Consider the following 26,400-nt stretch of genomic DNA (forward strand, 5'->3'; position numbering starts at 1 on the left):
ATTTCCTTACAGTTAGAACAATTATCAGTGGAACAACTTGACTCCAGAAGTTGTGAATGCTCCAACACTGGAAGAGATTGGACAATCATTTGTCTGAAATGGTATAGGGTTTCCTGCCTCAGCAGGGGGTTGGACTAGAAGACCTCTAAGGTCCCTTCCATTCCATAAATTAATGCCGGAATATTTGAAATAAATATTTAGGTGTCACTCTATAATTTTCAGTGTTATCTGTCTTTAATATCCAGAAAGAGGTCTGGTGATTACACCACATACAAAAAAAACCAACCCTTTCCTCCAAACAGCATTTTGAAACTGATACCATCTCAGATCAACATTTTGCCAGGGACTTGCAGCTGTGCAAGAAGTCACGTATCGTGTTTTTAGAAGGTGGAGCTTCCACCGGACGTAATGGCTTTCTATCTTTCCCAACTTAACGCTGCCCAAAGGGATTGGACTGCTATGGCATTACCCACTAGAGCAGCTGTGCAATCACTTTGCCTGTTTTTTTTTATGTTCACAGATTACACACGAGAAACAGATCATGACCATGACTTGAATTTTTTGAGCACACCCTGTGCCCCCCTCTTTCCTCCCCCCGGTGGCACAGCTAAACACTTATTCAGATATCGTTTAAATTATGAGGATGAGTTACACACAGTAGTTCAAAAGTGTTTTACTTGACATGCTGTTTTCCTAGGATTTGGGGTGTGTGTGTGAAATATATATATATAAAGGTAAAGGGGTCCCGATGGATTTAACTCCACTGGTTGTTGCTGACTCTAGGCCGGTGGTGCTCATTTCAAGACTATTCAGACAGCGCTGTCCAAAGACATTTTCCGTCGTCACGTGGCCAGCATCACAGAGCGCTGTTACCTTCCCACAGAAGTGGTACCTATTTATCACACCTAGAGTACTGCATCCAGTTTTGGTCACCACACTATAAAAAAAGATGTTGAGACTCTAGAAAAAGTACAGAGAAGAGCAACCAGGATGATGAGGGGACTGGAGGCTAAAACATACAACAAACATTTGCAGGAACTGGGCTTGGCTAGTCTAGTAAAGAGAAGGACCAGGGGAGATATGATAGCGGTCTTCCAATATTTGAGGGGCTGCCACAGGGAGGAAGGGGTCAAGCTATTTTCTAAAGCAGGGGTCCCCAACCACCGGTCCGCGGACCGGTACCGGTCCGTGGAACAAGTCCTACCGGGCCGCTGGTTTGCTGGGCGCCGCCATCTTTTCTTGATGAAAAAGTGCTTCCGGTGAGCTTTTCCGGTAGAAAGCTCACCGGAAGAAGCGGTGCGCTCGTGAGCTTTTCCAGGTAGAAAGCCATTTCTACCCGGAAAAGCTCAAGCCAGCCGCCATCTTTTGATGAAAAGTGCTTCCGGTGAGGTCACGGAAGCACTTTTTCATCAAAGAGCGGCGCCCAGCTGATGCCAGTACCGGGCCGCGGCGCCCAGCTGATGCCGGTACCGGGCCGCGGCATAAAAAAGGTTGGGGATCACTGTTCTAAAGCACCCGAAGGGCAGACAAGGAATAATGGATGGAAACTGAACAAGGAGAGATTCAACTTGGAAATCAGGAGAAACTTTCTGACAGTGAGAACAATCAACCAATGGAACAGAAGTTGCCCTCAGAAGTTGTGGGAGCACTTGAGACTTTCAAGAAGAAATTGGACTGCCAATTGTCAGAAATGGTGTAGGGTCTCCCGCTTGGGTGGGGGGTTGGACTAGATGACCTACAAGGTCCCTTCCAACTCTGATTATCTGTTATCTACTCGCATTTGTGTGCTTTTGAACTGCTGGGTTGGCAGGAGCTGGAGCAAGGAATGGGAGCTCACTCATCATGTGGTGTTCGGGTATTGAAGCCAGGCTGCGAATTTTCCAGCCGACAAGCCCAGCATCTTAACCACTGAACCACTGCAAATATAATCGGATGACCATAAATGCAAACCGAATCCAGCCTTCCTACCCAGTGCATTTTGGAAAATGCCTCTTTGCGATGAAGGGAAAGTGAAGAAAGGAAAATGAAATTACCTTTAACAAAAACATAAACGGAGCTGTTTGAGTTTTTCTTGCTCTTGCATAGGTAGGTTCCTGTGTCTGTGGGTCTTGCTTGAGTAACATGCACTTCTTTAGTTTTGAAATTCTTTAACCTCGTGGATGGGTCAGCGCTGTAAAAGACCCAGGTCACTGGGTCATCATTTGTACAGGTCAGCTTAAATTCTTGCCCGCTATTCACAACCAAAGGAGATCCTGATGGGGAAATGGATAGTGCACAACCTGCCCAAAAATAAATGATATGGTTAGTGTTTTATTATTCTCCAAGTTTTTTTAAAAAAAGATGGCAGTCTTATATACGTTAAATCTCTTTACTTTGCAATCTTATGTACATTAAACCTCTTAACTCTGTTTTTTAAAATGTTTATTAAACAATTTTTCTTATATACAACATCATTTCCATTCATTAAAATGCTTTCATGATGGTATACATACTTTTACATACATCTTAACTATCTAGTCCTCGTTCTCCGAGACCTCAGCCATCCCACACCTGCTGCCGGCGAACCACAACAATCTGGCTTGCCAGAAGGTCGCCAAAGGTTACCACATGACCCCAGGACTCTGCAATCGTCATGAATATGAGACAGTCGCCAAACAACGTTGATTGTGATCGCGTGACCGTGGGGATGCTGGAATGGTTGTTAAGTGTGAAAAACGGTCATAAGCCTTCAATCCTTCCGAGGACAGTAAAATGAGGACCCAAATGGTTAGAGGCTGACCCTGTAAACGTCTTACAGAGTGCTGTGAAACACTATGAAACGTTATAGAAGTCTAGGTGTTCAAAGTTACAAGACATTGGAATAAGTGACTCTTAGCAATAGCAATAAGTCATTTTTTCCAATGTCATCATAACTTTGAATTGTCATGAACTTATTGACACTTAAACCACAAATCTGAAAGAAAAAAAAATACTTTTATCTTTTAACTGAACACTCACCAAACAGTCCCCATTCTGATGCAATGTCAGGTCTCTGAATAACTGGACCACTTTTTCTCTACCCTATTGTGATGACCCAGGGTGGGATACAAAATAAACACAGTCATAAAAAAACAGGTGAAGCCCCTTTTATTCCTTCACTTTGCTTCCAAGCTCCAAATATCCTTGACTGAAGACAAAAAAACTCCTCATACAGTTACAAGAAGGAGGAAAAAAAGCAACACAAACCAGGCAAGATAAGGGCTGGAGGATGTCCACAGATAACAGAACACACACTGGGAAGGACGCCAAACTCAGAGAGGAACCATAAGCTAGAGATATTTCCATGCTTTGTTTCCAGCGCTCACCTGTATGCATGTCTGTTCTCTTATTCAGTTGTCACAGCTGCAGCCCATGAAGAGGATCAAAGCCCTCTCCTCCCGAGGAGACCACATCTCTCCCTTATCCTCTCCTCCCTGCGTGCCCTAGGATGGAGAGGGGATGGGCCTGGGTCCTCCTCTGACTGCTCAGCCGGCCTCTGCCCTTCCCCAGCCTCCTCCACCACCTCTGGAGCCACACTTCCACTCCCCGTTGGCTGTTCCTTCTCTCCCTCAGAGTCAGTCTCCACCAGTGGCATGACACCTCTCCTCTGATTTCCATCCATCAATTCATTCATTCATTCATTCATTCATTCATTCATTCATTCATTCATTCATGTATATATGCATGGGAGACACCTAACAAAATAACTTTCCCCCCTGGATCTCATTCATTTAGAAGGCTGTACAATTATTCCCAAACTCAGTTTTTCTTCTCATTCGCTGGAGCACAATATATAATTCTCACTAATCTATGAAATTCTTCTTTCTATAGATTTCCCCAAGAACCAAAATGATGCCAATTCATACTTATTGATGTACATTATAGCTTCTTCATTCATAGTTAACACTTTCCCTTCCATGCAAATAGCAACGCTTGTGATGTAAAACTGGTTATATATCATCAAACATCATTTAGCTAGCTGATATATGATGTGTTCGTAGTTACTGCCTACAAACACCAACCACCTATCAGCATAAACTCAATTATGCAAATCCCAACGTTCTTTGTTCCAGCTGTCTGTGACCCAATATTTTTCGAAGTCAAGATGTACCATATTCCCCTTTGGTTACAATGAAGACAATAGAGGAGGAGCAGCATCCAATAACCACTTACCAGTTACTGACATCCAGTGGGAACACACATATTTCTCAATGGATAATGGCTTAACTACTAGCTAGTGTATGATTCTCATTGACAAACACATCCATTTCAAGTAAACAAACCCAACATTAAAGGAAACACTATGCAGGGCTTTTATTTCCCTACAATGATGGGCATGTATGATATCACCAACTGGGGGGATCAAGTAGCTTTATAAGTGGATCTTAGCTCATGCCCAATAATTTGTTTTTCCAACACAGACAGAACACATTGATTCATTATTTCTTTCCAAAGCTGACGAAGACTACAAATGGAATTGCAGAAACAATAACTCAGTCTCGGATGCATTTGCTTACCATCTTAGCAGGTCTTAAATGTACAGAGGTATTAAAAAGGTGTCAGGTAAATATTTTGGATGATGGGAAATCCAATGAAGCTAAATTACAGTAAGACTCAAGAGAGAGGATCAGATTTTAAAAAAATCTAATCAACCTCATCAATGAAGAGCTTTTCAAATCAACGATTAGGCATGGCAGCGTAATATGGATTGAATTTGTTAGAAGGTCAGGATTTAAATTCCAGCAGAGACATGAAATGCAAGACCCCGTAATGGATCAGGTCCAAATGGAAAAATTCCCACTGCCAGAAAAAGTTAATGACAGATCACAAATAACGCCGTATCTGTAAGCAAAGCAATGTAAGACCTGGTTAGTACTTGGACAATGGTCAAGAAATGCAGGGTGTTGTTATTTAATGCATGCAGTATTAGATAATAGAATAAGAAAAAATATAGAAATATAGTTATTTAAGTCTGTATGCTAGATAGGCAAGTAAAAAAAAAAAAAGAACCTTGAAGGAAAGCAATGACAGATACCATTATTCTAATTTTTATTATCAACATTAGTGTGTCTATAAAAAAGTACAGGTGCTCTTCAATCTTGCTTCACTCAGCAGCCTGGGGCTCCTTACAATACTAAACGTTGGTACCTCACCAAAATGTCTACGCCTTCCACCTATGGAACAGCTTCTGGGCTCAAGGCGGCTGAAGCGATATTCCCTTATGTGTTTCAATCACTGACCACCACCGAGCCAATGGATTGTGAACCGAATTTCTCCTGCATAACCCAATCACATATACTATTTCTTATACAGTAATTAACACGCTCTGATGCTAAGGAGTTCTACTCCCCCTCTCCACCTGAAAAGAACTCTGTTCCAACTGCCAGTTGCCTTATATTAACACACTCTGATGCTAAGGAGTTACACATTCTACTCCCCCTCCCCACCTGAAAAGAACTTTGTTCCAACTGCCAATTGCCTCACATACCTCAGTTCAAACTGGCAGACATTCCCTCAGAAGCAGTCTGGGGCTCCTTACAGTACTAAACATTGGTACCTTACCAAAATGCCTTCCACCTATGGAACTGCTTCCGGACTCAAGGCGGCAGGAACGATATTCTCTTATGTGTTTCAATCACCGACCACCACTGAGCCGACGGATTGTGAACCAAATTTCTCCTGCATAGCCCAATCACAAATTTTCATCATGAAGCATGGGTCTCCAGCTAGTACATTTATATCGCTTGGGGTAGGGAGCCAAAATAAATACTTAAAAACTACTTAAAATAACTGTGAAAATTGCCCAGTTGAAACAGATTTCTTCAATCTGTGATTTAACAGGAATAACCTATTTGCTAGGTATGCAATGTGCCACTTCGAGCAACTCCAAAAATCAGAACTTAATTAATTCCTTGTTAATACTCTTCTGAATTAGCAGGATCAGCCCACAGCAGAAATGTATTACACAGGTAGTCCTTACAAGTGTCTGTTCAAAGTTACAACGGCACTGAAAAAAGTGACTTATGACCTTTGTAGCATCCTCATAATCACATGAACAAATTCAGATGGCTCATACTTATGACCATTGCTGTGTCCCAAAGGTCATGTGATCATCTTTTGCAACCCTTTCAACAAGCAAAACCAGTGTGGGAAACCAGATCCACTTAATAACCATTTAACAACTGTGGCAAGAGAGATTGTAAAATGGGGCAAAATTCACTCCACAAATGTCTCGTGTAGGAACAGAAATTTGGGGCTCCATTGGGGTCGTAACCGGAGAATTATCTGTACTAGTGTTGAGTAGATATCCAGATTCATCTGACATTTGTTACAACATGTCACAGCTGGCAGTTGGGTCACAAAATATAGACTTCCCTCTTTTTTCCACCTTTTAAGCATTTTTCAACTTTCTACTAAGGACTAACCAGCACCAGGATGCAAGGATGAACAACTTCTATTGATTTAAAAGACTACATCATGCTTGCTGTAGCATGTTGACAATCACATTTTGGCTCACTGGACGCAATTTAAAGATGATTCGATAGTCTCCGAATCAAATTGATTTTCTGAATTTTTAATTTGGATGAAATCGTCTCTAAAATATCCCCATCGTTAGATGGCCTTATGTGCATTGCAAAATGTTTTTATTTTACCATACCTGAATTTAATCACTGTAATCATCCGAAACAAAATCTAAATTGAACTGATTTGTGAAGCCAAGTCAATAATCTGAATTGGGGCCAATCTAGTCAATGGTGAAAAAAAAGTAAACTTCTACATTTAGGCAAGAAGAACCAAATGCACAGGTGTAATATAGGTGGTACCGGGCTCAACAGTAGTAACTGTGAGAGGGATCTTGGAAATTGGACAGTCTCTTTTATGAACCAGCAGTGTGCTGCAGCTGCCAAAAAAAACCCAATACAATCCCAGGCTGCATAAACAGAGGGATAGAATCAAGATCACGTGAAGTGTTAATACCACTTTATAAAGCTTTGCCAAGACCACACTTGGAAGCATTCAGTTTTTGGTCACCAGAAGCTAAAGAAGATGTTGAGATTCTAGAATGAGTACAGATAAGAGCAACAAAGATGATTAGGGGATTGGAGGCTAAAGCATACGAAGAATGGTTGCTGGAATTGGGTATGTCTCGTCTAATGAAAAGAAGGACTAGGGGTGGCATGATAGATGTTCCAACATCGATGTTCCAACATCTAAGGGACTGCCACAAAGAAGAAGGGATCAACTTATTCTCCAAAGCACTTGAAGACAGGGCAAAAAGGCATGGATAGAAACTAATCAAGGAGAGGAACAACCTAAAATTAAGGAGAAATTTCTTTACAGTTAGAACAATTAATCAGTGGAACAACTTTTCTCCAAAAGTTCAGTGTTCTACTACAGAAAGTTTTTAAGAAGAGATTGTCTGAAATGATATAGGTCCTGCCTGAGCAATGGGTTGGACTAGTAGTAGATCAGTAGACCTCCCAAGATTCCTTCCAACTCTGTTACTCTGTTAATCTGTGCATCCCTAATGACTACGGTCTAGTTTTAAAGCCTGTTGGGAGAGGTGTGAACCAGTTTGTTCAACTGAGCAAGAAACGTATCAGAGAAAAATTCATTTACCCAATAATGCTACTAGAAGGAGTGGGCTTACTAAACCAATGATATCTAAATCTAGAATACATTTTGTCACTCGCAACAAACTCCAAATGTTGTCCTTCCAGACAGCAAGAAGAAAGGAAAGAACATCAGAGCTTGCAAAGGTATAGTAAGGCTTGGAATGAGCTATGAACGGTCTTGACCGTTTCTGAAAATAATGTTCAAATTTAGGCTCAACTCCAAAAAGAACTATGTGGAGCCCAGCAATTGTTCTCATACATCCAAGGACTTGGACATGACCAAAAATTAAGCCATCAACACTCTGGCTCTTCTTAAAAGAAAAAAAAAGCTGATCCCATACTACATAATACCTGCAGAAAAGTTGCCTACAGTGAATAACTACACCCTACGGTTAGAAATCTACAAAACTACAGTACAATATATGCAAAATCACGGTAACATTTGTGGCAACTTTGATTGAGACCTTATTCCTTTAAAGCTATATGTTCTATTGTATCATAGAAATAAAAAGCACTCCATCTCTGATGAGGATAAGGTAGTGAGTTATAAATGCATGCACTCTCCTGCCATGTAAACATAGTCATCTATCGATCAAATAACAAGGGGACTTCCACTAAACTAGCTCCGGAATGACACATGTTGGCACGTTTCTCCTTTCCTTTCTTGTAGTGTTGCATCTGTGCTGCATTTTGCACAGGACTAACCAAACGCAGTGGCTCAGTGACTTAGACACTGAGCTTGTCGAACAGAAAGGTCGGTAATTTGGAGGTTCGAATCTCTAGCACCGCGGAACGGAGTGAACTCCTGTTGCTGGTCCCAGCTTCTGCCGACGTAGCAGTTCAAAAGCATGTAAAAATGCAAGTAGAAAAATAGGGACCACTTTGGTGGGAAGGTAAAAGCGTTCCCTGCGCCTTTGGCATTTAGTCATGACCAAGGAGATGTATTCGCTGGCTTTTTGGCTTTATAACAAAATGAGCACCGCCCCCTGGAGTTGGGAATGGGCGTTGGTAGAAGTTACCGTGAATGCCCTTTCTATCTATGCTGTGAGAGAGCCCAGGATGGGTTGACTCCTTCCTATGATGTCATAGCTGAGTCTGTACTAAGATATAAAAGCCAGCCCCTGGGAGAGACCCCAGCTTTGGCAAAGATACTTGAAAGACTCAAAGGTGTCTCTGAAAGCCCAAAATAAATACAGAAATATGTCTTACCCTCTCCGGACGAATCAAGGGAAGGGCTGGGTTCTCTCGCAGCATAGATAGAAAGGACGTTCACGGTAACTTCTACCAATGCCCATTCTCCTCCATGCTGCATCGAGAGCCCAGGATGGGACATACCAAAGCTTGCATGTCCATGGGCAGGTCCTCGTCTGGCTCATCACACCAACTGTGGAACCACTCATTGAAGCACCCGTCTGCCGAAGGCTGCAGTCGCCGAGGCAAAAGCATCCAGACGGTAGTGTCTGATGAAAGGAGATGGGGATGTCCATGTGGCCGCATGACAAATCTCCTCCAAGGATGCTTGGGTCGCCCAGGCAGCAGAAGTGGCCGCGCTTCTGGTAGAGTGCGCCGTCAGACCTCGGGGAACCGGAAGGGCCGCAGCTTTGTAGGCCTGCTCAATGCAAGACCTGACTCAGCTGCTAATAGTAGAAGAAGAGGTCTTGTGCCCCAAGTGAGAAGGGAAAAAGGAAACAAACATGGCTTCTGACTTCCTGAAGGAGGAAGTGCGCTTAATGTATATTCTAAGATCCCTTCTTACGTCTAGCGTGTGCCACTGCCGCTCTAAGTCATGGTGCGGGAGAGGACAGAAGTCAGGCAAAACAATGTCCTGTTAACCTTTGGAATAAATGAGGGGTCCAGATGGAGAACAACCCTATCATCATGAAAGGAACAAAGGTCCTGTCTGATGGAAAGAGCAGCAAGCTCGGAAACCCTCCTGGCAGAAGTGATGGCAACAAGGAACACTACCTTCAGAGTCAGGAAACAGAGAGACACTGTTCTAAGGGGTTCAAAGGGGGGCTTTGTAAGGACATTAAGGACCAAATGAAGGCCCCAGGAAGGATACCTGTGAACCACCAGAGGGTGCAGATTGGAAGCCCCTTTCAAAAACCTCCTGACTGAAGTGTGATGGGATAAGGAAGGAAGCGAACCCCATGAAAGGACTGAGGAGAGGGCCGCAACCTGCCTGCGTAAGATGTTGGGGGTCAAACCTTTCTCCAGCCCATGCTGAAGGAAGCTAAGAACTTCTGCCAACTGGGCTGAAGCAGGAGAAAGACCCTCCCTGAGGCACCCTCGGGAAAAAGCCTTCCAGGTGGCATCATAGATGCGCCTTGTAGAAGGTTTGCGAGAAGCCAGGATAGTGAGGATGACCCCTTCTGGAAGATCAGCCTCCTCTAGCCACTGCCGCTCAAGTGGCACACAGTCAGCTTGAACCACTGGGGCTCTGGGTGGAGCAGAATCCCCTGGTGAAGGGAGATTAGATGGGCAGGGATCCCCCAAGGAGAAGCCACCAATAGGTTGACCAGGTCTGCAAACCAGGGCCTCCTTGGCCAATAGGGTGCCAGGACGAGGTGCTCCGCATGTTCCTCCAACATCTGAATTACTGCCGGGATGATGGGAAGCGGGGGTAAGGTGTAGAGGAGACCCTTGGGCCATCTGCACCAAAGAGCATTGGTCCCCTCTGCTCCCTGACAAGGAAACCTGGTGAAGAATCTGGTGACTTGGGCATTCTGAGGAATGGAGAAAAGATCCACCTCCGGTATTCCAAATCTGAGGCAAAGATCCCTGAATAGAGATGGAGGAATGGACCATTCTGCCTGGTCAACTAGGCTCCTGCTGAGCCAGTCGGCCTGGGAGTTGTTGATCCTGGAGATGTGGTCCGCCAAGATCGATAACAGGTGTTTATCTGCCCATAACCCCAGCCGTAGAGCCTCTCTCATGAGGGCTTTGGACCTCGTCCCCCCTTGCCGGTTGACATGAGCCTTTGCAGCCATGTTGTCCGTAAGGACTAGAACATGAGAGCCGGTCACTGATTGCCTGAAATGCTTGAGAGCCAGAAAAATGGCTCTGAGCTCTAGCCAATTTATGAGAAGGGTCTGTTCCGATCTGGACCAAACGCCCTGAGCTATCCGGTCCTGCATATGAGAACCCCAACCCAAGAGGCTGGCATCGGTGGTTATGACTAGCCTGTCTGGGTCCCTGAACAGGAGTCCCCTCCAGATAGATGGGGAATGCCACCAATTGAGAGATCTCCAGATTTGTGGCGGGAGTGGGACCTTGATGGATGAGTGGCTGGTTCCTGCTCGTTGGTAGGGAAGCAGGAACCATTGGAGGGCTCGGGAGTGGAGCTGAGCCCATGGGACGATGCCAATACAGGAAACCATTTTCCCCAGAAGTTTGGACAGCAGCGACAGGGGGACAATTTGATGTTGCTGGATCTGGCTGATGATCTCTGCAAGGCTCTTTCCATGAGCTGGGGACAGGAAAACCTGGCATGACATGGTATCGATGACTGCTCCCAAGTGTTGCAATTTGGTTGTAGGAGACAGCTGGCTCTTTTTGGTGTTGATGGAAAATCCGTGGCTCTGGAGACATGACAGGGTAATTTGCAGATCCCGATAGGCCACAAGGATGAAAAAGGAAAGAATCAAAATGTCGTCCAAGTAGCATTGGATCCTCACTGGAATAGAACGCAGAGATGCCACCAATGCTGCCAGAACCTTTGTGAAGACCCTTGGAGCCGATGAGAGGTTGAAGGGAAGTGCTCGATACTGGTAATGGGTATTCTGATAACAGAAACGGAGGAACTGGCGATGATGAGGCCAAATTGGGATGTGGAGGTAAGCCTCAGTTAGATCAATGGAAGAGAGGAGGTCACCCTCCCGAACGCTCTCTAAAATAGAATGCAGAGTCTGCATTTTAAATCGCCTGTATTTTACAAATTGGTTGAGAAATTTTAGATCAAGGATGGCTTGCCACCCCCCCCCCCGAGGCTTTGGGAATGATGAAAAGGCGAGAGTAAAGCCCACGTCCCCGTTGAGACGGAAGAACAGGTTGAATAGCCCTGATTTCAAGAAGGTGCTGAATGGCCTGATTCATGAGGGCTTGCCTGGAAATGTCCCGAGACACAGGACAGATCACAAAATTTTTTGGGTGGGGTGGGGTTAGGAAGCCCAATTGTAACCCTGATCTAATAGTGCTGAGCACCCAGGCGTCCGTCGTTGACTCCTCCCATTTGGAGGCAAAGAAGGCTAGGCGACCTGCGATGGGTGGGGAGAACAAGGGATTACTTAGAGCGACGGAAGAAATGACCCCCTCCCCCCCGAAAGGGCCGTTTACCAGTAGAAGGTTGTTGCCTGCCAGATGTTTCTGCCCGTTGGTCTTGGCGTTGGGAGTATGGCCTGTGAGAGCGGGGGAAGCGAGATGAGGCAGATCTCCGCTCTGAAGGCAGGAGGGCGATAAGGAGCAGGGTGATAGTCGGCTTTCTTCCCAGAGGAAGAGAGAATTTTACGTTTATCTCTGGTTTCAATGAGATAAGGTTCCAGAGCATCGCCAAAAAGGAACTGAAGCCAGCTTCCATTTTCGGTGTGACTCCGCCTGCCAATTTCGGAGCCATAAAAGTCTTCTTGCTGCTATAGAAGATGCCATGGCCTTGGATGCAAATTTGACGGAATTGAGAGTGGCATCCACAGTGAATTCCACCGCTGCAATAATCTTATTAAGGTCTTGGTGAGACCGAAAGTCAGAAGCAGGCAATCTATTCTGGAGTTGGCGCAGCCACCGTATGGATGCCCTGGTGAAGAAGGATGCTGCTGTAGAAGCCCGAACAGCCCAAGCAGCAGCCTGGTGATTGCGCTTGAGGGTCTGTTTGGAACGGTTTCAGGATATCTTTTGGCTCTGTGGGAGTGCCAGAAGATGAGAACGAGGCCAGAACTGGAATGTCAACAGAAGGCACTGCCAGGGCATTGTCCAGAGCTGCGCTGACATTGTAGAAACGCTTATACAGAGAAGATGGGTGAGGACCTGCTGAAGGGGAAGCGCACTGTTCCTTGACCATGTCCAGGAACAAAGTGGGAGAAGGCAAAACCTCTGCATGAACTACAGGCTGGGAGAAGAGTGAATCCCCTTGGCTAGAGGGATTTCCTCGTGGCTCAGGAGCCACTTCCTCCGGTGACAGCTTGGCAGTGACCAAGGCCTTGCTGAGCAATGGCCTGAAGGATTGAAGACCAATGCAGAGGATGTCTGTTCTGGGCAAGAGTCTTCTTCCACTGAAAGATTTTGGTCAAAGGTCTCGCCCTCTTCACGCTCTGAACGAGAGGGGTAACTGTGTTCAGATGGTGAAGGCCTTCCCTCCTCATCAACCTCCTCCCATTCTGATAGAGAAGAATGGACCCTGAGGTCCTGGGGCCGGTGTAAATCAGGATGATGAGGCAAGGAACTTACAGATTGAGAAGGGAGAAGGGCCTGATCCCTTTCCAGAGGTCGAAGGATTTGCTTGAAGCCTTCAGCCAATCCCTGACTAATGGCTGATGAGACTACATCTTGGATATCCCTTGGTCTATGCTCAAAGGTAGAGACAGAAAGCCGAAGGCCCACTGCTGTGGGAGTGAAGGTGGCTTCAGGTCTAGATTGAGGAGAGGTTCAAGGCCTGGAGGGAGGGGGAAGAGCATAGAGCACAGAAGCCTGTTGGAAATAAGGTTCAGATCTGCTTAAATCCTGAGGATCTGACTGTACAGCAAGAGCCTCAGGAGACCAGGATGGAGGATGGAAAGGCTCATAGATAGAACAGAATAGAACAGAATAGAATAGAATAGAGAAAAAGAATGGGAATGGAATGGAATGGAATGGAATGGAATGGAATAGAATAGAATAGAATAGAATAGAATAGAATAGAATAGAATAGAATAGAATAGAAGAAAAAGAATGGGAATGGAATGGAAGAGAAGAGAAGAGAAGAGAACAGAACAGAACAGAACAGAACAGAATAGAGAAAAGAATGGAATGGAATGGAATGGAATGGATTGAATGGAATAGAATAGAATAAGAATAGAATAGAATAGAATAGAATAGAATAGAATAGAATAGAATAGAATAGGAATGGGAATGGGAATGGGAATGGGAATGGAATGGAAGAGAAGAGAAGAGAAGAGAAGAGAAGAGAAGAGAAGAGAAGAGAAGAGAAGAGAGAAAAAGAATGGAATGGAATGGAATGGAATGGAATGGATTGGAATGGAATGGAATGGAATAGAACAGAATAGAATAGAACAGAATAGAAGAAAAGAATGGAGTGGAGTGGAGTGGAGTAGAATAGAGAAATGGAATAGAAATGGATTGGAGCAAGCTGTTCCACTGATTAATTGTTCTCACTGTCAGGACATTTCTCCTTAATTCTAGGTTGCTTCTCTGCTTGGTTAGTTTCCACCCATTGCTTCTTGCCCTGCCCTCAGGTGCTTTGGAGAATAGCTTGACTCCCTCTTCTTTGGGGCAACCCCTGAGATATTGGAACACTGCTATCATGTCTCCCCTAGCCCTTCTTTTCATTCAACTAGACATGCCCACTTCCAGCAAAATTAAAAGAAATCTTTTTTAGAAAGCAGCCCATACTTCTATGCAGGCAGTATCTATATATAGGTTTTCTATGTTTAATTTAAATATATAATATAAAAATAATTCTGTGATTTTTATATTCTATATTTAAACATAGAAAGCCTCAACTAATTAAAGTAGAACTAATAAAATAGGCCAGGCCGCACACTAATGAAAAGTTTTATAAGCCCCCCCCGTTTATTATAATCTTTACTGGACATTTTGATTAACCTTTCTTTATTCCCTACCCTTTTTAAAGTCCTTTCTTTTGAATTTGGCTTTTATTTATTTCAATGAATGCACCAGGTGGAAATGAAGTGAAATCCCTTACATTTTTATAAGAAAGGCAACAAGAAACCTGGAATCCATACAGCATTTTGCCAGCAACGCTGTCATTTGCATCCCAGCCCCTTAAAAAAAAACATGGAACCAAAATGAACTGCAGCATTTTTGGTAATATGAATGCTAATTATTTCAAGGGCTGGCAGCAGTTTAATCGAGATATTGAAGTTTCATTAAAGATATTCCGATAGTTTCCTAGATAAAGCCTTTATAAGGAGGGAAAATAGCAATAACTACATAATTATTCTACTGTTGCTATTTTGCTATCTCTTGATATTTTTTTCCCCTTCCCATGGCAGTATCTAATTTTGAGGAAAATGGGACAATGAATAATACATGCAGATTAAAATAATCTACACAGCTAAATTGGGGACAAAAGAACGTAAATATTGGATCCCAAATAAAATTGGCCACTGTATCACTCAGGCTTTCATGGCACTAAAAATTCAGAAGTGGAAGAGCTATTAAGGGCTGAACGGGGCTTTAGATTCAATTCCTGACACAGTTTGAGGGGCCGTGAACTTAAGACTTGTCTGTAGCACAGGAAAATGGAGCATATGAGATCCTGAAAAGACAGAAGTTCTAAACAGGTGTACAGGTGTTGTGCTGATGCTGCCACACGCTTGGAAGCACATCGTTAGGGTTCCGACAATTGCCCTAATTAAATCATGAGCCTCGAGCCAAGCTTCAAAAGAATCAAGATTTATTAGGAGCAACATGTCCAGCACTAGCCTGTATGAAACCAACTCTGAGACATGTAATTTACTATCACCTATGACCCTGTTTCCCCCCGCCCCCGAGTGTGTCATATTATCAGATCCTCCAATGAAACACATTCATGGGCTCTGTGTCATCAATCACACTCTCCAATGAAGGATTTTCGCAGGCAGAAGATCCAGTAGCCTAGGCTACAATCTTCACAAGGTTAAGTGTGGAATGTGCTTCTGGGCTTCATATCTGCCACACTACTCCCTCAGGCCTTTCTCCCCTCCTTCTTATGGCAACTCGGAAACAGGCATTGGAACGATTTACGAGTTGACACACATATTCTTAACTTTGACTGTTCCTAACTCACAAATATTTTTGGTTTCCTTGCACGTTTTAAGAATTCTCCATGGACGTTCAATAGTATTTAAGTCAGAGGACTTAAAGAGCCTTTTTTAAAATGTTTTATTTTTCTTTCCTAAATGTATTTCATGGTTGATTTAGAAGTATGTTTCCAACTGTCTTTCTGAAATAGCAAACCACTTCAGTTCTTTCTGCATTCAAGTGGTTGGTACTTTTATTTTATGAAAGGTCAACACAGTGTTGGCTTCAATTTCATTAGGGATTAACCAAAACTTACAATCCAAGCAGGGATTCCTAAAGTTATGCATGCAACTGAACTGGTTTAACATGGCTTCATGTTTATTATTTAGCTTAAGAAAACATTATTTTTTTCGGAGACCTGTATTCAAATGGGAAGCACATTAAAAATGCATAATGCTTTTCTTCTGCTCTTATGCAATCTATTTTAGCAGATCTTGAAACAGCCTTCTGTGAAAAAAAATTGTAATATTTACAATTACATGGAACATGGAACTTGGCATAGCAGGTTTCAAGTTTTGAAAGCCTAATTACAGAGAATTAAGCACGCTGAAGACGAATTTGACTCCTTCAATATGAAAGCATCTATACACAGTTTAAGACTAATTTAAAACATTTTTTTAAAAATAGACCATTGCAAGTCAATCAATCAAATTTTAAAAAAAGTTTTGAGTTCATAGTCTGAGTTACAGAATAAATATAACCTGTTTTTCACTGTTCTTCCCACTGACATAACTAACGAAGTGGTAGATTTTGTGTCAATTTATAAAGCACTTGCTTTATAGACTGGCAAAAATGTACAGGAACACTTTTTTCAGCCCTATTTTCCCTGGAATGGTAACAGCTGGAAACTTTCCGTGTCTATGAAGACCAACCAAAGGAAACACAATTATTTGAAATAGCATTTCAGCCAACCACTGAACACATTTCCCCATGAGGGGTCTCTTCATCTGATCTGCTTTTGTTACATAGACAAAGGCTCTACTCTTATTTTGGGAAACTGACAAGCCATTATTTCTGGAAACAGCCAAGATAGTTCACAGCTCATTCCCACTACTTCATACAATATATATATATATATTGTGGGCCATTTCTAGACACAAACTAGAATGAAATCTGCAGATCTCCAGAGATAAGTAGCTTTTACTTGAAGCACCGGGATCAAATGGGCTTTGAGACAGAATGGCAACGTCCAAAAGCCATTTCCAAGCTTGTATTTTTATGGAAATCTCAAATTATCTTCTCTGTCTTCCAGTGAAGACAGACGCCTCCATTAATGTAACCACCTCAATTAAGAATAAATAGCAGCCCTCTCTTCCTCTCAGAAACCTTGGCCAGAAACAGAATCGTTCTGTTCAAGAGTCTGCCGTGAATTCTGGAATCTGCAGATTTCTTTTTGTAGAGCTTGTTTTGTAAAGTAAAAGCTTCATGAAGTACTTCCTGTTTTGTTTGGACAGTTGCACCTCACAGGTTTGTTTTAAGAGATTAACAGAGTTGGAAGGGACCTTGTAGGTCATCTAGTCCAACCCCCCACCCAAGCGGGAGACCCTACACCATTTCTGACCAATGGCAGTCCAGTCTCTTCTTGAAAATCTCCAGTGATGAAGCTCCCACAACTTCTGAAGGCAACTTCTGTTCCATGGGTTGATTGTTCTCACTGTCAGAAAGTTTCTCCTTATTTCCAAGTTAAATCTCTCCTTGTTCAGTTTCCATCCATTATTCCTTGCCTGGCCTTCAGGTGCTTTGGAAAATAGCTTGACCCCTCCTCCTCTCTGTGGCAGCCCCTCCAATATTGGAAGACTGCTATCATGTCCCCCTTGATCCTTCTCTTCACTAGACTAGCCGTGTGCTCGCAACCATTCAGGTCCAGGGTGCATTAGGAGCAATCTCTCATTGCCATAACCTCGAAGCTCAATAGGCAAGGTGGGGACTCAGCATTGGTAAGGCATAGTGCTGAATCAAGCTAACTTCTCACCTTTGGTGCCATTTATGAGAAAAGCCCAGAATTGACCAACTAAGTCAGAAAGAACGCAGGAAGACAAAAGTTAGCATTAAATGCAAAGTTAGCAACATAATACCCTCTTTCTCCAACAATATGGCCTCCCCCAATAGGAAGTCCCAGCATGTTTTATAGGCATGAAATGAAATTAAGCCCCTCCCCCCAAATTAAGGCCTATATTAAAACATGCAAAATGGGGGGGAATGGTGGGGGGGGCCTTGCCGTTAGGAAGTACTTTTGTTGCACACCCGGATATGGTGCTTGCCTGCGTTGACCCCGATACGAAGTGCCCCACCAATGCCGAGATCAACATCCAAGCCGTTGCCGCCTGCCCAAAGATGCAAGGGGGGGGGAAATTAAGTCACCCCCGAAAAGACGGCCTAGCCATTTTTTCGGGGCTCAAAAAAAAATAAGACCCGGCCTTATTATATGAGAAACACGGTATATCAGTAGCACTTAGTCATATACACTTCATAATGCTTTACAGCAGAGATCCCCAAACTGTGAGTTGCGGCCCATTATCGGTCCACGACCAACTGGGCCAGGTCAAGCAAGTGCTCAGGGCCTCATGTACACCAGCATCAGAGGCATTTGGAACCTCACTTGCTAGAGCATGATGGGAGCTCAGGCCTCGCTCATGTTACTAATGAGTACTCACGTGTACATGTGCCTGCTCCCCCCATAAAAGCACCCCATCATTCTTTCCTCTTCTCTCCCCCCCCCCGGCTCTGGGCCACCAACCCGGAAAGGCTGGGGAGCTTTACAGCCCTCTCAAAGCGGTTTACAGAATCAGGCTCTTACCCCCCAACAATCTGGGCCCTCATTTTACCCATCTCGGAAGGACGGAAGGCTGAGTCAACCTTGAGCCACTCAGAATCGAACTGCCGGCCATGAGCAGAGTTAGCCTGAAATGCTGCATTCTAACCACTCGCCACTCCACATATAGGTCACTTACAAGGCATCAAATTTTAATTTCGACTATTATCATTTCATGGTAGTCAGAAAGGAAGAGAGTGCCTTTTACTTAATTTGACCACTGGTCCATCTGGTTCAGTGCTGTCAAAACTAACCAAGAATGGTTGTCCTGGACTCTTACCAAGCCCACCAGTAGATGGATCCTGTTTGTCTGTACATCGCATCTACTACCTAGTTGATGAAATGCAGGCAAGAGTAAGTTAGTTTGCAGAGAACCTAAGCTTATAGGGCCTAAATTGTGCAGAGTAGAACAAACACGCTTTGAGTAAAACTGGGCTCTAGTTGTACATATAGCAAATGTGCCCAAACTGTCCTCAGTGTAAGCAATTGCAAGAGATTGTGTGGAAATAAACAGAACACAATCACAAGCTGCCGAAGAGGTAAGGGGTCGAGTCTGTTGACAGCTTATCTCACAAATGGCAATTTAGTACACAGGTGAAAAGAAAGCGGAAGAGAAGCTTTTCAAAGCATTCAGAGAGATTCTGCCATGATCAATCCATTATAAATGAGGTCGGGAAATTCCCATTACAGTTTTCAAAAGTTTGCATTCACCCGAAACTAATAGTAACGTTAATGAAAACTGTATCGTTTGCCCCCCCCCCCCCCCCCCCCCCCCCCCCCCCCCCCCCCCCCCCCCCCCCCCCCCCCCCCCCCCCCCCCCCCCCCCCCCCCCCCCCCCCCCCCCCCCCCCCCCCCCCCCCCCCCCCCCCCCCCCCCCCCCCCCCCCCCCCCCCCCCCCCCCCCCCCCCCCCCCCCCCCCCCCCCCCCCCCCCCCCCCCCCCCCCCCCCCCCCCCCCCCCCCCCCCCCCCCCCCCCCCCCCCCCCCCCCCCCCCCCCCCCCCCCCCCCCCCCCCCCCCCCCCCCCCCCCCCCCCCCCCCCCCCCCCCCCCCCCCCCCCCCCCCCCCCCCCCCCCCCCCCCCCCCCCCCCCCCCCCCCCCCCCCCCCCCCCCCCCCCCCCCCCCCCCCCCCCCCCCCCCCCCCCCCCCCCCCCCCCCCCCCCCCCCCCCCCCCCCCCCCCCCCCCCCCCCCCCCCCCCCCCCCCCCCCCCCCCCCCCCCCCCCCCCCCCCCCCCCCCCCCCCCCCCCCCCCCCCCCTTTGTGCTTCCTTGACTTCACCTAGTAACAGAGGGTTTATCAGCAAGCAATGCTGCATGTGGCATATGTACAATATGGTTTACACCAGACTGTAGGATGTGTGGACTTCCTTATTATAACTTAAGGTAATGAACGTATCTGATACTCCTTTCTCCTATTTTTTTCCCACTACAATGACCTTATGATATAAGTTGGGGTGAGAAAGAGCCATTGGCCAAAGTTATCCAGGCTGGTTTTCATGCCAAGATGCAACCAGAATTCACAGTCTCTCCATTTCTAGCTCAGGGGTGTCAGACTCAAGGCCCACAGGCTGGATCTGGCCCAAGGGGAGCTTAGATCTGGCCCATGGTGCCGGCCTGGAAACAGCAAAGGACCGGCCTGCGGTGCCTCTGCCAGCAAGAACAGGGCATGGGGGGGGAGGGCATGAGCAGCCCCCGGCCCAGTTCATTTTTGCTGGCAGAGGGCTATCAAAACAAACTAAAAACAAAACAAAAGAAGAAACGTTTCCCCTTTTGCATTTGAGCACGCAAGAAGGGACGGGAAAAGAGAAAGGGAAAGAGGAAAGAAAAAGAAGGGAAGAGAGATGGGAAGAGAGCAAGGAAGAAAAAAATAAGGAAAGAGGGGAAGGAAGAAGAAAGGAGAATGAAGAGAGAAGAAGGAAGGAAAAGGAAGGAAGGAAGGAAGGAAGGAAGGAAGGAAGGAAGGAAGGAAGGAAGGAAGGAAGGAAGATAGGTTATAATGAGAGGGAGGATCTGTGGGAAGTCCTGTCTTAGCACTTGGCCACCACAGGTACACCCGACATGAGTGATGTTGAGCTGGCCACACCCACCATGGCCACGCCCACTCCCGGTCCTCCAAGGTCAAACACACCCCTGATGCATCCCTCAATGAAATCCAGTTTGACACCCCTGTTCTAGCTGGATGCTACAACGTTACACCAAACTGCCTACAGGCAAATTAACCGTGCCTGGCTGAACAACTGTGGGAATTGGAATTGTTCAATTCACTTAAAATTTCCACTGGCTGGGGAATTCCAGGAGTTGAGAGTTCACATTTCTTAAAGTTGCCAAGGTTGAAAAACACTGATCTGGATCTTCTCTACCTTAGTGAAAAGCATAATGTTGACAGCAATTAGCTGATCCTATTCCCTTGATCTGAATGCCATCCCTTCTCCAATTTGTGAGCAATATCTTTGACAGCTATACACAACCTGTAATCTGACATATCCATTTACAGGACTGCTCTGACTAATCAATCAATCTGATTCATCACTTGGAAATGATTGCCTTATTTAATTATCCTTTAGCTTTAAAGAAGAAAAAGTCAAATCATGTTGTGACTGGCACCATTCATGGTAATTATTTACACTCCCATGGGTTCCTCATGAGCATCCTTTCGTAATTTTATTCTGAAATAACTACTACATACTTAGGCAGGAGAGTAATGGGCAGCACTTTTCATGAGGAGTTGTTCTTTGATTCATAAATACTGCCCGAACGGATGGAAAACCCCAGAACCTATCATCTGTTTGTTACATTAAAAGCAAAGCTTTATTCCACCTGTTACTAATACGCCGAAGGTTCAAAAGCAGAAACCTTAAGAGACTGAGAGAGCTATTACAAGAAAAGCATTGATTTTTTTGACAAAACATGTAACAATACCAAGATTGAAAATTTCATTTCAATCATGCAAGAGCGACAACAACCTATTCTATCAAAAAATTTAAACACCGGCAATTTTTTCCATCAATATACTTTTTTTTTTCTTCCCCAGTTCTTATTTTCACATAAGTATGAAAATAATACGGGCCCAAAACAACTATTATTCAGCTGGTGGGTGTTATTTTGTTTATTTGTATCCCGTCTTTATTATTTTTACAGATAACTCAAGGTGGCAAAGATATTCAGTAGAACTTCCTCTCAGTTTTGTCCCACAATACCTCTGTGAGATAGGTTGGAGCAAGAGAAAATGATTGGCACAAAGTCACTCAAGTTGGCTTTTAAGGCGGCATTTGAACTCATGGTTTTCTACTTTCTAGCCTGGTGCCTTAATCACTAGACCCAACTGGCTGTTTGTTTAAAAAAAACAAAAACGAAGTGCTTTTTAGATATGACAGTCAAACTCGCTTTTATTCCTTCAGCTACGTATTTCCATCAAGTCTTTGTTTGTAATAGTATCAAGCAAGCTATGAGGAACATCCGTTCTCAGTCACAAGTTGAAGTGCCAAGTTGCAATTACTACCCACAGGAAAGAAAAGGCACAGCACATCCGAATACCTTTGTTATCTCTCCTTCCAAACAGCACAAATCATCTGTCATGTTTCCAAATAGAAATGTTTAATAAAAAGGAAGAAGAAAAAATACCCCCTGAAGCTATTAAGATGCAAAGCTAAATTATTTTATCAGAGAACTCTAAATGCCTAATAAAATTGTAAAACTAAGCACAACAAAGAAACGATCCATTAATAGTGTGTTCATCATCACTGCTTCATTCTTCAAAAGTAAACTTCAGATGTTTCTATGAGATCACCGGAAGGAGGTTTTCCTACTGTCAAGTAATTCAAACAAAGGCTCAAGTGAAGAAACAGAATAGACTGGACGCACCAGTTCCTGTTGCTCTCTACTGATTGTGTTGCAATTCAGAGATGAAAATGCCAACCTTGTTGTTAATGAAATAAATGTAATCAGTTATGTTCACAGTCAATTTCTGTTTCTAAAATCTATATATATAAAAGTGAAATACCACTCATGCATCATCACAAAATCTCCAAAACCGTAAAGCCTACAAACTTGAAATTTGGCACGTGTGTTCCTTTTGGCCTCTAGGTGTTCACTAGGAAAGGATTTTTCAAAATGACCATCAGAGCATTAGTATTCCCTATATTATTATTATTAATATACACACTCTGATGCTAAGGAGTTCTACTCCCCCTCCCCATCTGAAAAGAAATCTCTTCCAAATGCAAAACACAAGCAGAAGAGAGGAGTTTCAGTTTCAGTTTTAGTTTCACAGTATCAAGCAGCTTTAGTACAGAACAGTTGAGCTAAGCCACGCTCAGGCTCCTTGCTGTCTCCTTCTTGCTCACTCAGCAAATACTGTTTCAGTGTCCATGTTTCAGTTTCCAAACAGCCCTCAGCTCCCTCTCACATTGACAAGACGCTATAGGCAGATGAACGCCAATGGATCCTGGTAGGCAGAGGTACAATTTTCCCCCCTTATTTTCCTCCCCAAAAACTAAGCCCAACCACATAGTTTCGTAGAGAAGCATGGGTATAGAGCTGGTAATTCAATAACATTGCCATATTGATTGTTGTTATTTACATCTAAATAAAAGTTCCCTCAAAATATTTTTATCCGTCCTATCACTTACGAAGATTCACCACCACATCACTTTAGAAAAAGAGGAATAATTCCTTGGGGTTTATCGTGCAACCATATTTTGTGTAACCAGGAAAGATAAACCCACAATCTTTCTTAAGGCTTGGATTCAAATCCTTGCCACATTTATAAAATAATCCTATTGATTTCAGAAAAGCTCTCTTTCAAGTTAAAGCTCAAAAATCACAGCACGCTAGGTGTGTCTTAAAGGGCATCCATCCATCCATTTTATTGGCCAGCTGTCTCACACAGGGTAAACTCTAGGAGACTTTAATTAACTTCTACTCAGTCTAACAGAACATCCCTGTCAAATGACCATCTAAGCCTTGTTTGAAGACTTCTAGTGAAAGAGATCTCATCCACTGGCTGACAGTTCATACAGTCAGGAAACTCCATATGAGCTCCAGCCTCATCCTCAAACTGAGTTGTAGTTTTACGCCAATGGTTCTGCTCCTGCCTCTGGGACGACAGAGACTGACCGTTTCTTCTTCTAAGTAGCCATCCCTTCTAGTTCTTTATGGAGGCTAAAATCACCTAGATAATTTAATCATGCCTCATAGGGCTTGGTTTCCAGAGACCCTTCGCCATTTTGGTAGCCCTGTGTTTGTTTCACTATCTTTTTGGAACTGCACTGCCCAGAAGGAACCGTTTGCCCTTTAGTTGGAGATGCAGACAACACAGACTCATCCCCAACAGCCTGCACCCATCTTCAACAGTGAAGGGACACAGGGTAGAAAACATCCTGCAACCAAGAAGACTCCACACCCCTTTGCACTACTCTGGTGACCCCTAAGGACACAGATAAACCTCCAAGTGGTCTCAGTGACTCTCTAAAAAGGATGCAAACGACCAGCTGTCTGCAAAGAATATAAATCCTTCCATTTCCCACCATCCAATCAGAGCCGAAGAAGCTTCTGGGATGAGAAGCGAAATGTCTTCAAAGAAAAAACAAGGAAGTCCAGTTGCCTCCTGAAAAAGCACCTTTGGGACAACCATGACTTGGATGACTCTCTGATTCTGGGACTGAGAAATGGACACCATATTCTAAGTGAGTTTGGTAAAGGTAAACTGGAATGAAACAGTTAATTCCTATGATATGTATATTCCTGTTCATACACACCAGGAGTGGGATTCAACTGGTGTTACTACCCAGTCAGTGATTATGTTGCATGTGCTGTAAAAAACCTTAAGCTATGCTGCACGGACAGCTGACAAGCCCTGCGCGCAGGTGCGCAGCATTTGAAAAGCCTCTTTTTTCCTGCTTTTTCAACCTTAGCCATGATGTGCAAAGCAGCTGAGGTTGAGAAAGCAGGAAATAAAGGACAGGTAAGCGCCCAGGCAGGCAGGTGGGCCAAACAGCAGCAGACACAGAACCGGTTTGTTGTCTGCTGCTCTTCAGAGCTACCGGTTCTATAGAGCCAGGCAGAACCGGTAGCATCCCACTCCTGATACACACTAAAACAGTGGTTGCCAACTGGTGGCCCATGGACCACTGCTAGTCCGCAGAAATATTTCCATTTTTTATTGCACTAAATCAGGGGTCCTCAAACTACGGCCCTTGGGCCGGATATGTGCAATGAATGTTTGTGTTGCTGCAGAGAGTCTCCCCGCTTTGGGGTCTTTTTGTGTAGGTCAGAGGGGGGCAGAAATTCCAACTTGGGGTCTGCTTCAGCCTCCTGGTGCAGGGCTTCAGGCACAGGCTGGTGGCGAAGAGCCGGAGGGCCTCGTTCCAGTGGGACTGCATCATGGCCTGGAACTGGCTGACCATCTCATCCCGCTGAGCCTCTAGGCGTCGGTACCTGGCCTTGCACTCCTGCAGGGCTTCCCTCTGCCTATGCTCGCAGTCCTCAGTGAGGTGCGCTTCTGCTGAGCCTCCTTCTCAGTCAGATCCAATTTGAACTGAGCCAGCTGTTTTGCCAACTCTTTCACCTGGGGGCTGCTTAGCTCCAACAACTGCTTCCCGTTGGGGCCCTAAGGAGCCCAGGTGGGCAGCCAAGGAGTGGCTGGGAGGGGAGGGGTAAGTAAAAGCGGGCGAGGCGCCCCTCAACGTATTGGCCATGCCCACTCAGTCACATGGCCACCTAGCCACACCCACCCAGCTGGTCATTAGGCAGATCATATTAGTGGTCCGCGGGATTTAAAATTGTGAATTTAGTAGTCCCTGAGGTCCGGTTTGCTTTGAGGTTATGTGTCAATTCATTATGTTTCATTTGTGATCACCAAACTTACCCAGATCCTTCTTCATCGGCATTGCTGCTAAACCCGGTCTCTCTCTTCTTCCACTTGTGTCTTTCAGGTGCAGAACTTTACATTTTACTGACTAAATACCATTCTATTCATTTCAGCTTAGTGACCAATTTTTCTGAATCTTCTTTTTTCTAAAGTTCTACCCGAACCTCCCATCTTTGTGTCATCTGTAATTTCTTCAAGTTAAACTCAAATCTTGGCAATTTCAATCCCGTGTCATTTTCTTACGTTTCCCACCACCTTCCTCCAGGATATTTGCTTGTTTTACTCCTGGTCTATCATACAAACCTATTTCCAAAGCCGGACAGATGCTGCTACCTATTAAATATGAATATCACTCTTTCATATTGTCGGTCTGTAATAATCCTCCTGGTGTGTTTTAGACAGACGTGACGAGTCTTTCAAAAGGACTATTCCATGCACAAGTATTCTCAATAGTCAAGTGATTTGGCTACTTCTGAGAAATCGTACACAAAAGATAACTATTACTGCCAGATTATGTTAAAGGAAAGCATAATACAGATAACTTTGTTATCACTGACCCAACTGCAGAGTTTTTAACATAGAATTTGCCGGAGGATATGGTACAGGCTCACATGACAGCTGTATCCTAGATTTGGTGTTCTAATTCTACAACCCTGAAAAAAAAAAGTATTTTCCATTCCAGACCTATTATGTTCTGGATTACAACAAAACCATCCTGGCACGACAAGAAGCTGTATTGAATGGAGAAGACCTACAGCATATTGGAGGAGCACATGGTTCAGTTCCTGTCTGAAGGACTAACATCCCATGTAGAACAGAGAGAGATGATCTGGTGCAGAGGTGGGTATTCAGCAGGTTCTGAGCAGTTCTGGAGAACCAGTAGCGGGAATTTTGTTCAGAGAACCGGGGCAAATACCACCTCTGACTGGCCCCATCCCTATTTATTCTCCGCCTCCTGAGTCCCAGCTGATCGGCTGGGTCTCCTTTGGTTGTCCTGCACAGGAGAACGGAGCTGGAAAGCAGGTTAGTGGGGTGGGGAGGGAATGGGGATTTTGCAGTATCCTTCCTCTGCCACGC

General features: G+C 44.7%; 1 protein-coding gene across 1 annotated transcript in view; it reads right to left on the reverse strand.

The window, feature by feature from the left end:
- The window catches only part of KIT (KIT proto-oncogene, receptor tyrosine kinase), a 117,084-nt gene that overhangs the window by 72,749 nt on the left and 17,935 nt on the right, over positions 1-26,400 (reverse strand). Inside the window, exon 2 of the mRNA XM_026683893.2 lies at positions 2,034-2,279. Within this exon, the coding sequence (XP_026539678.1) occupies positions 2,034-2,279 (246 nt within the window). The remainder of the gene's footprint in view (positions 1-2,033; positions 2,280-26,400) is intronic.

This window comes from Notechis scutatus, chromosome 4 (assembly GCF_049901735.1).
Source record: "Notechis scutatus isolate UNSWTSFEM ecotype Mainland chromosome 4, rNotScu1.2, whole genome shotgun sequence".
In the NCBI taxonomy this organism is placed as follows: Eukaryota; Metazoa; Chordata; class Lepidosauria; order Squamata; family Elapidae; genus Notechis; species Notechis scutatus.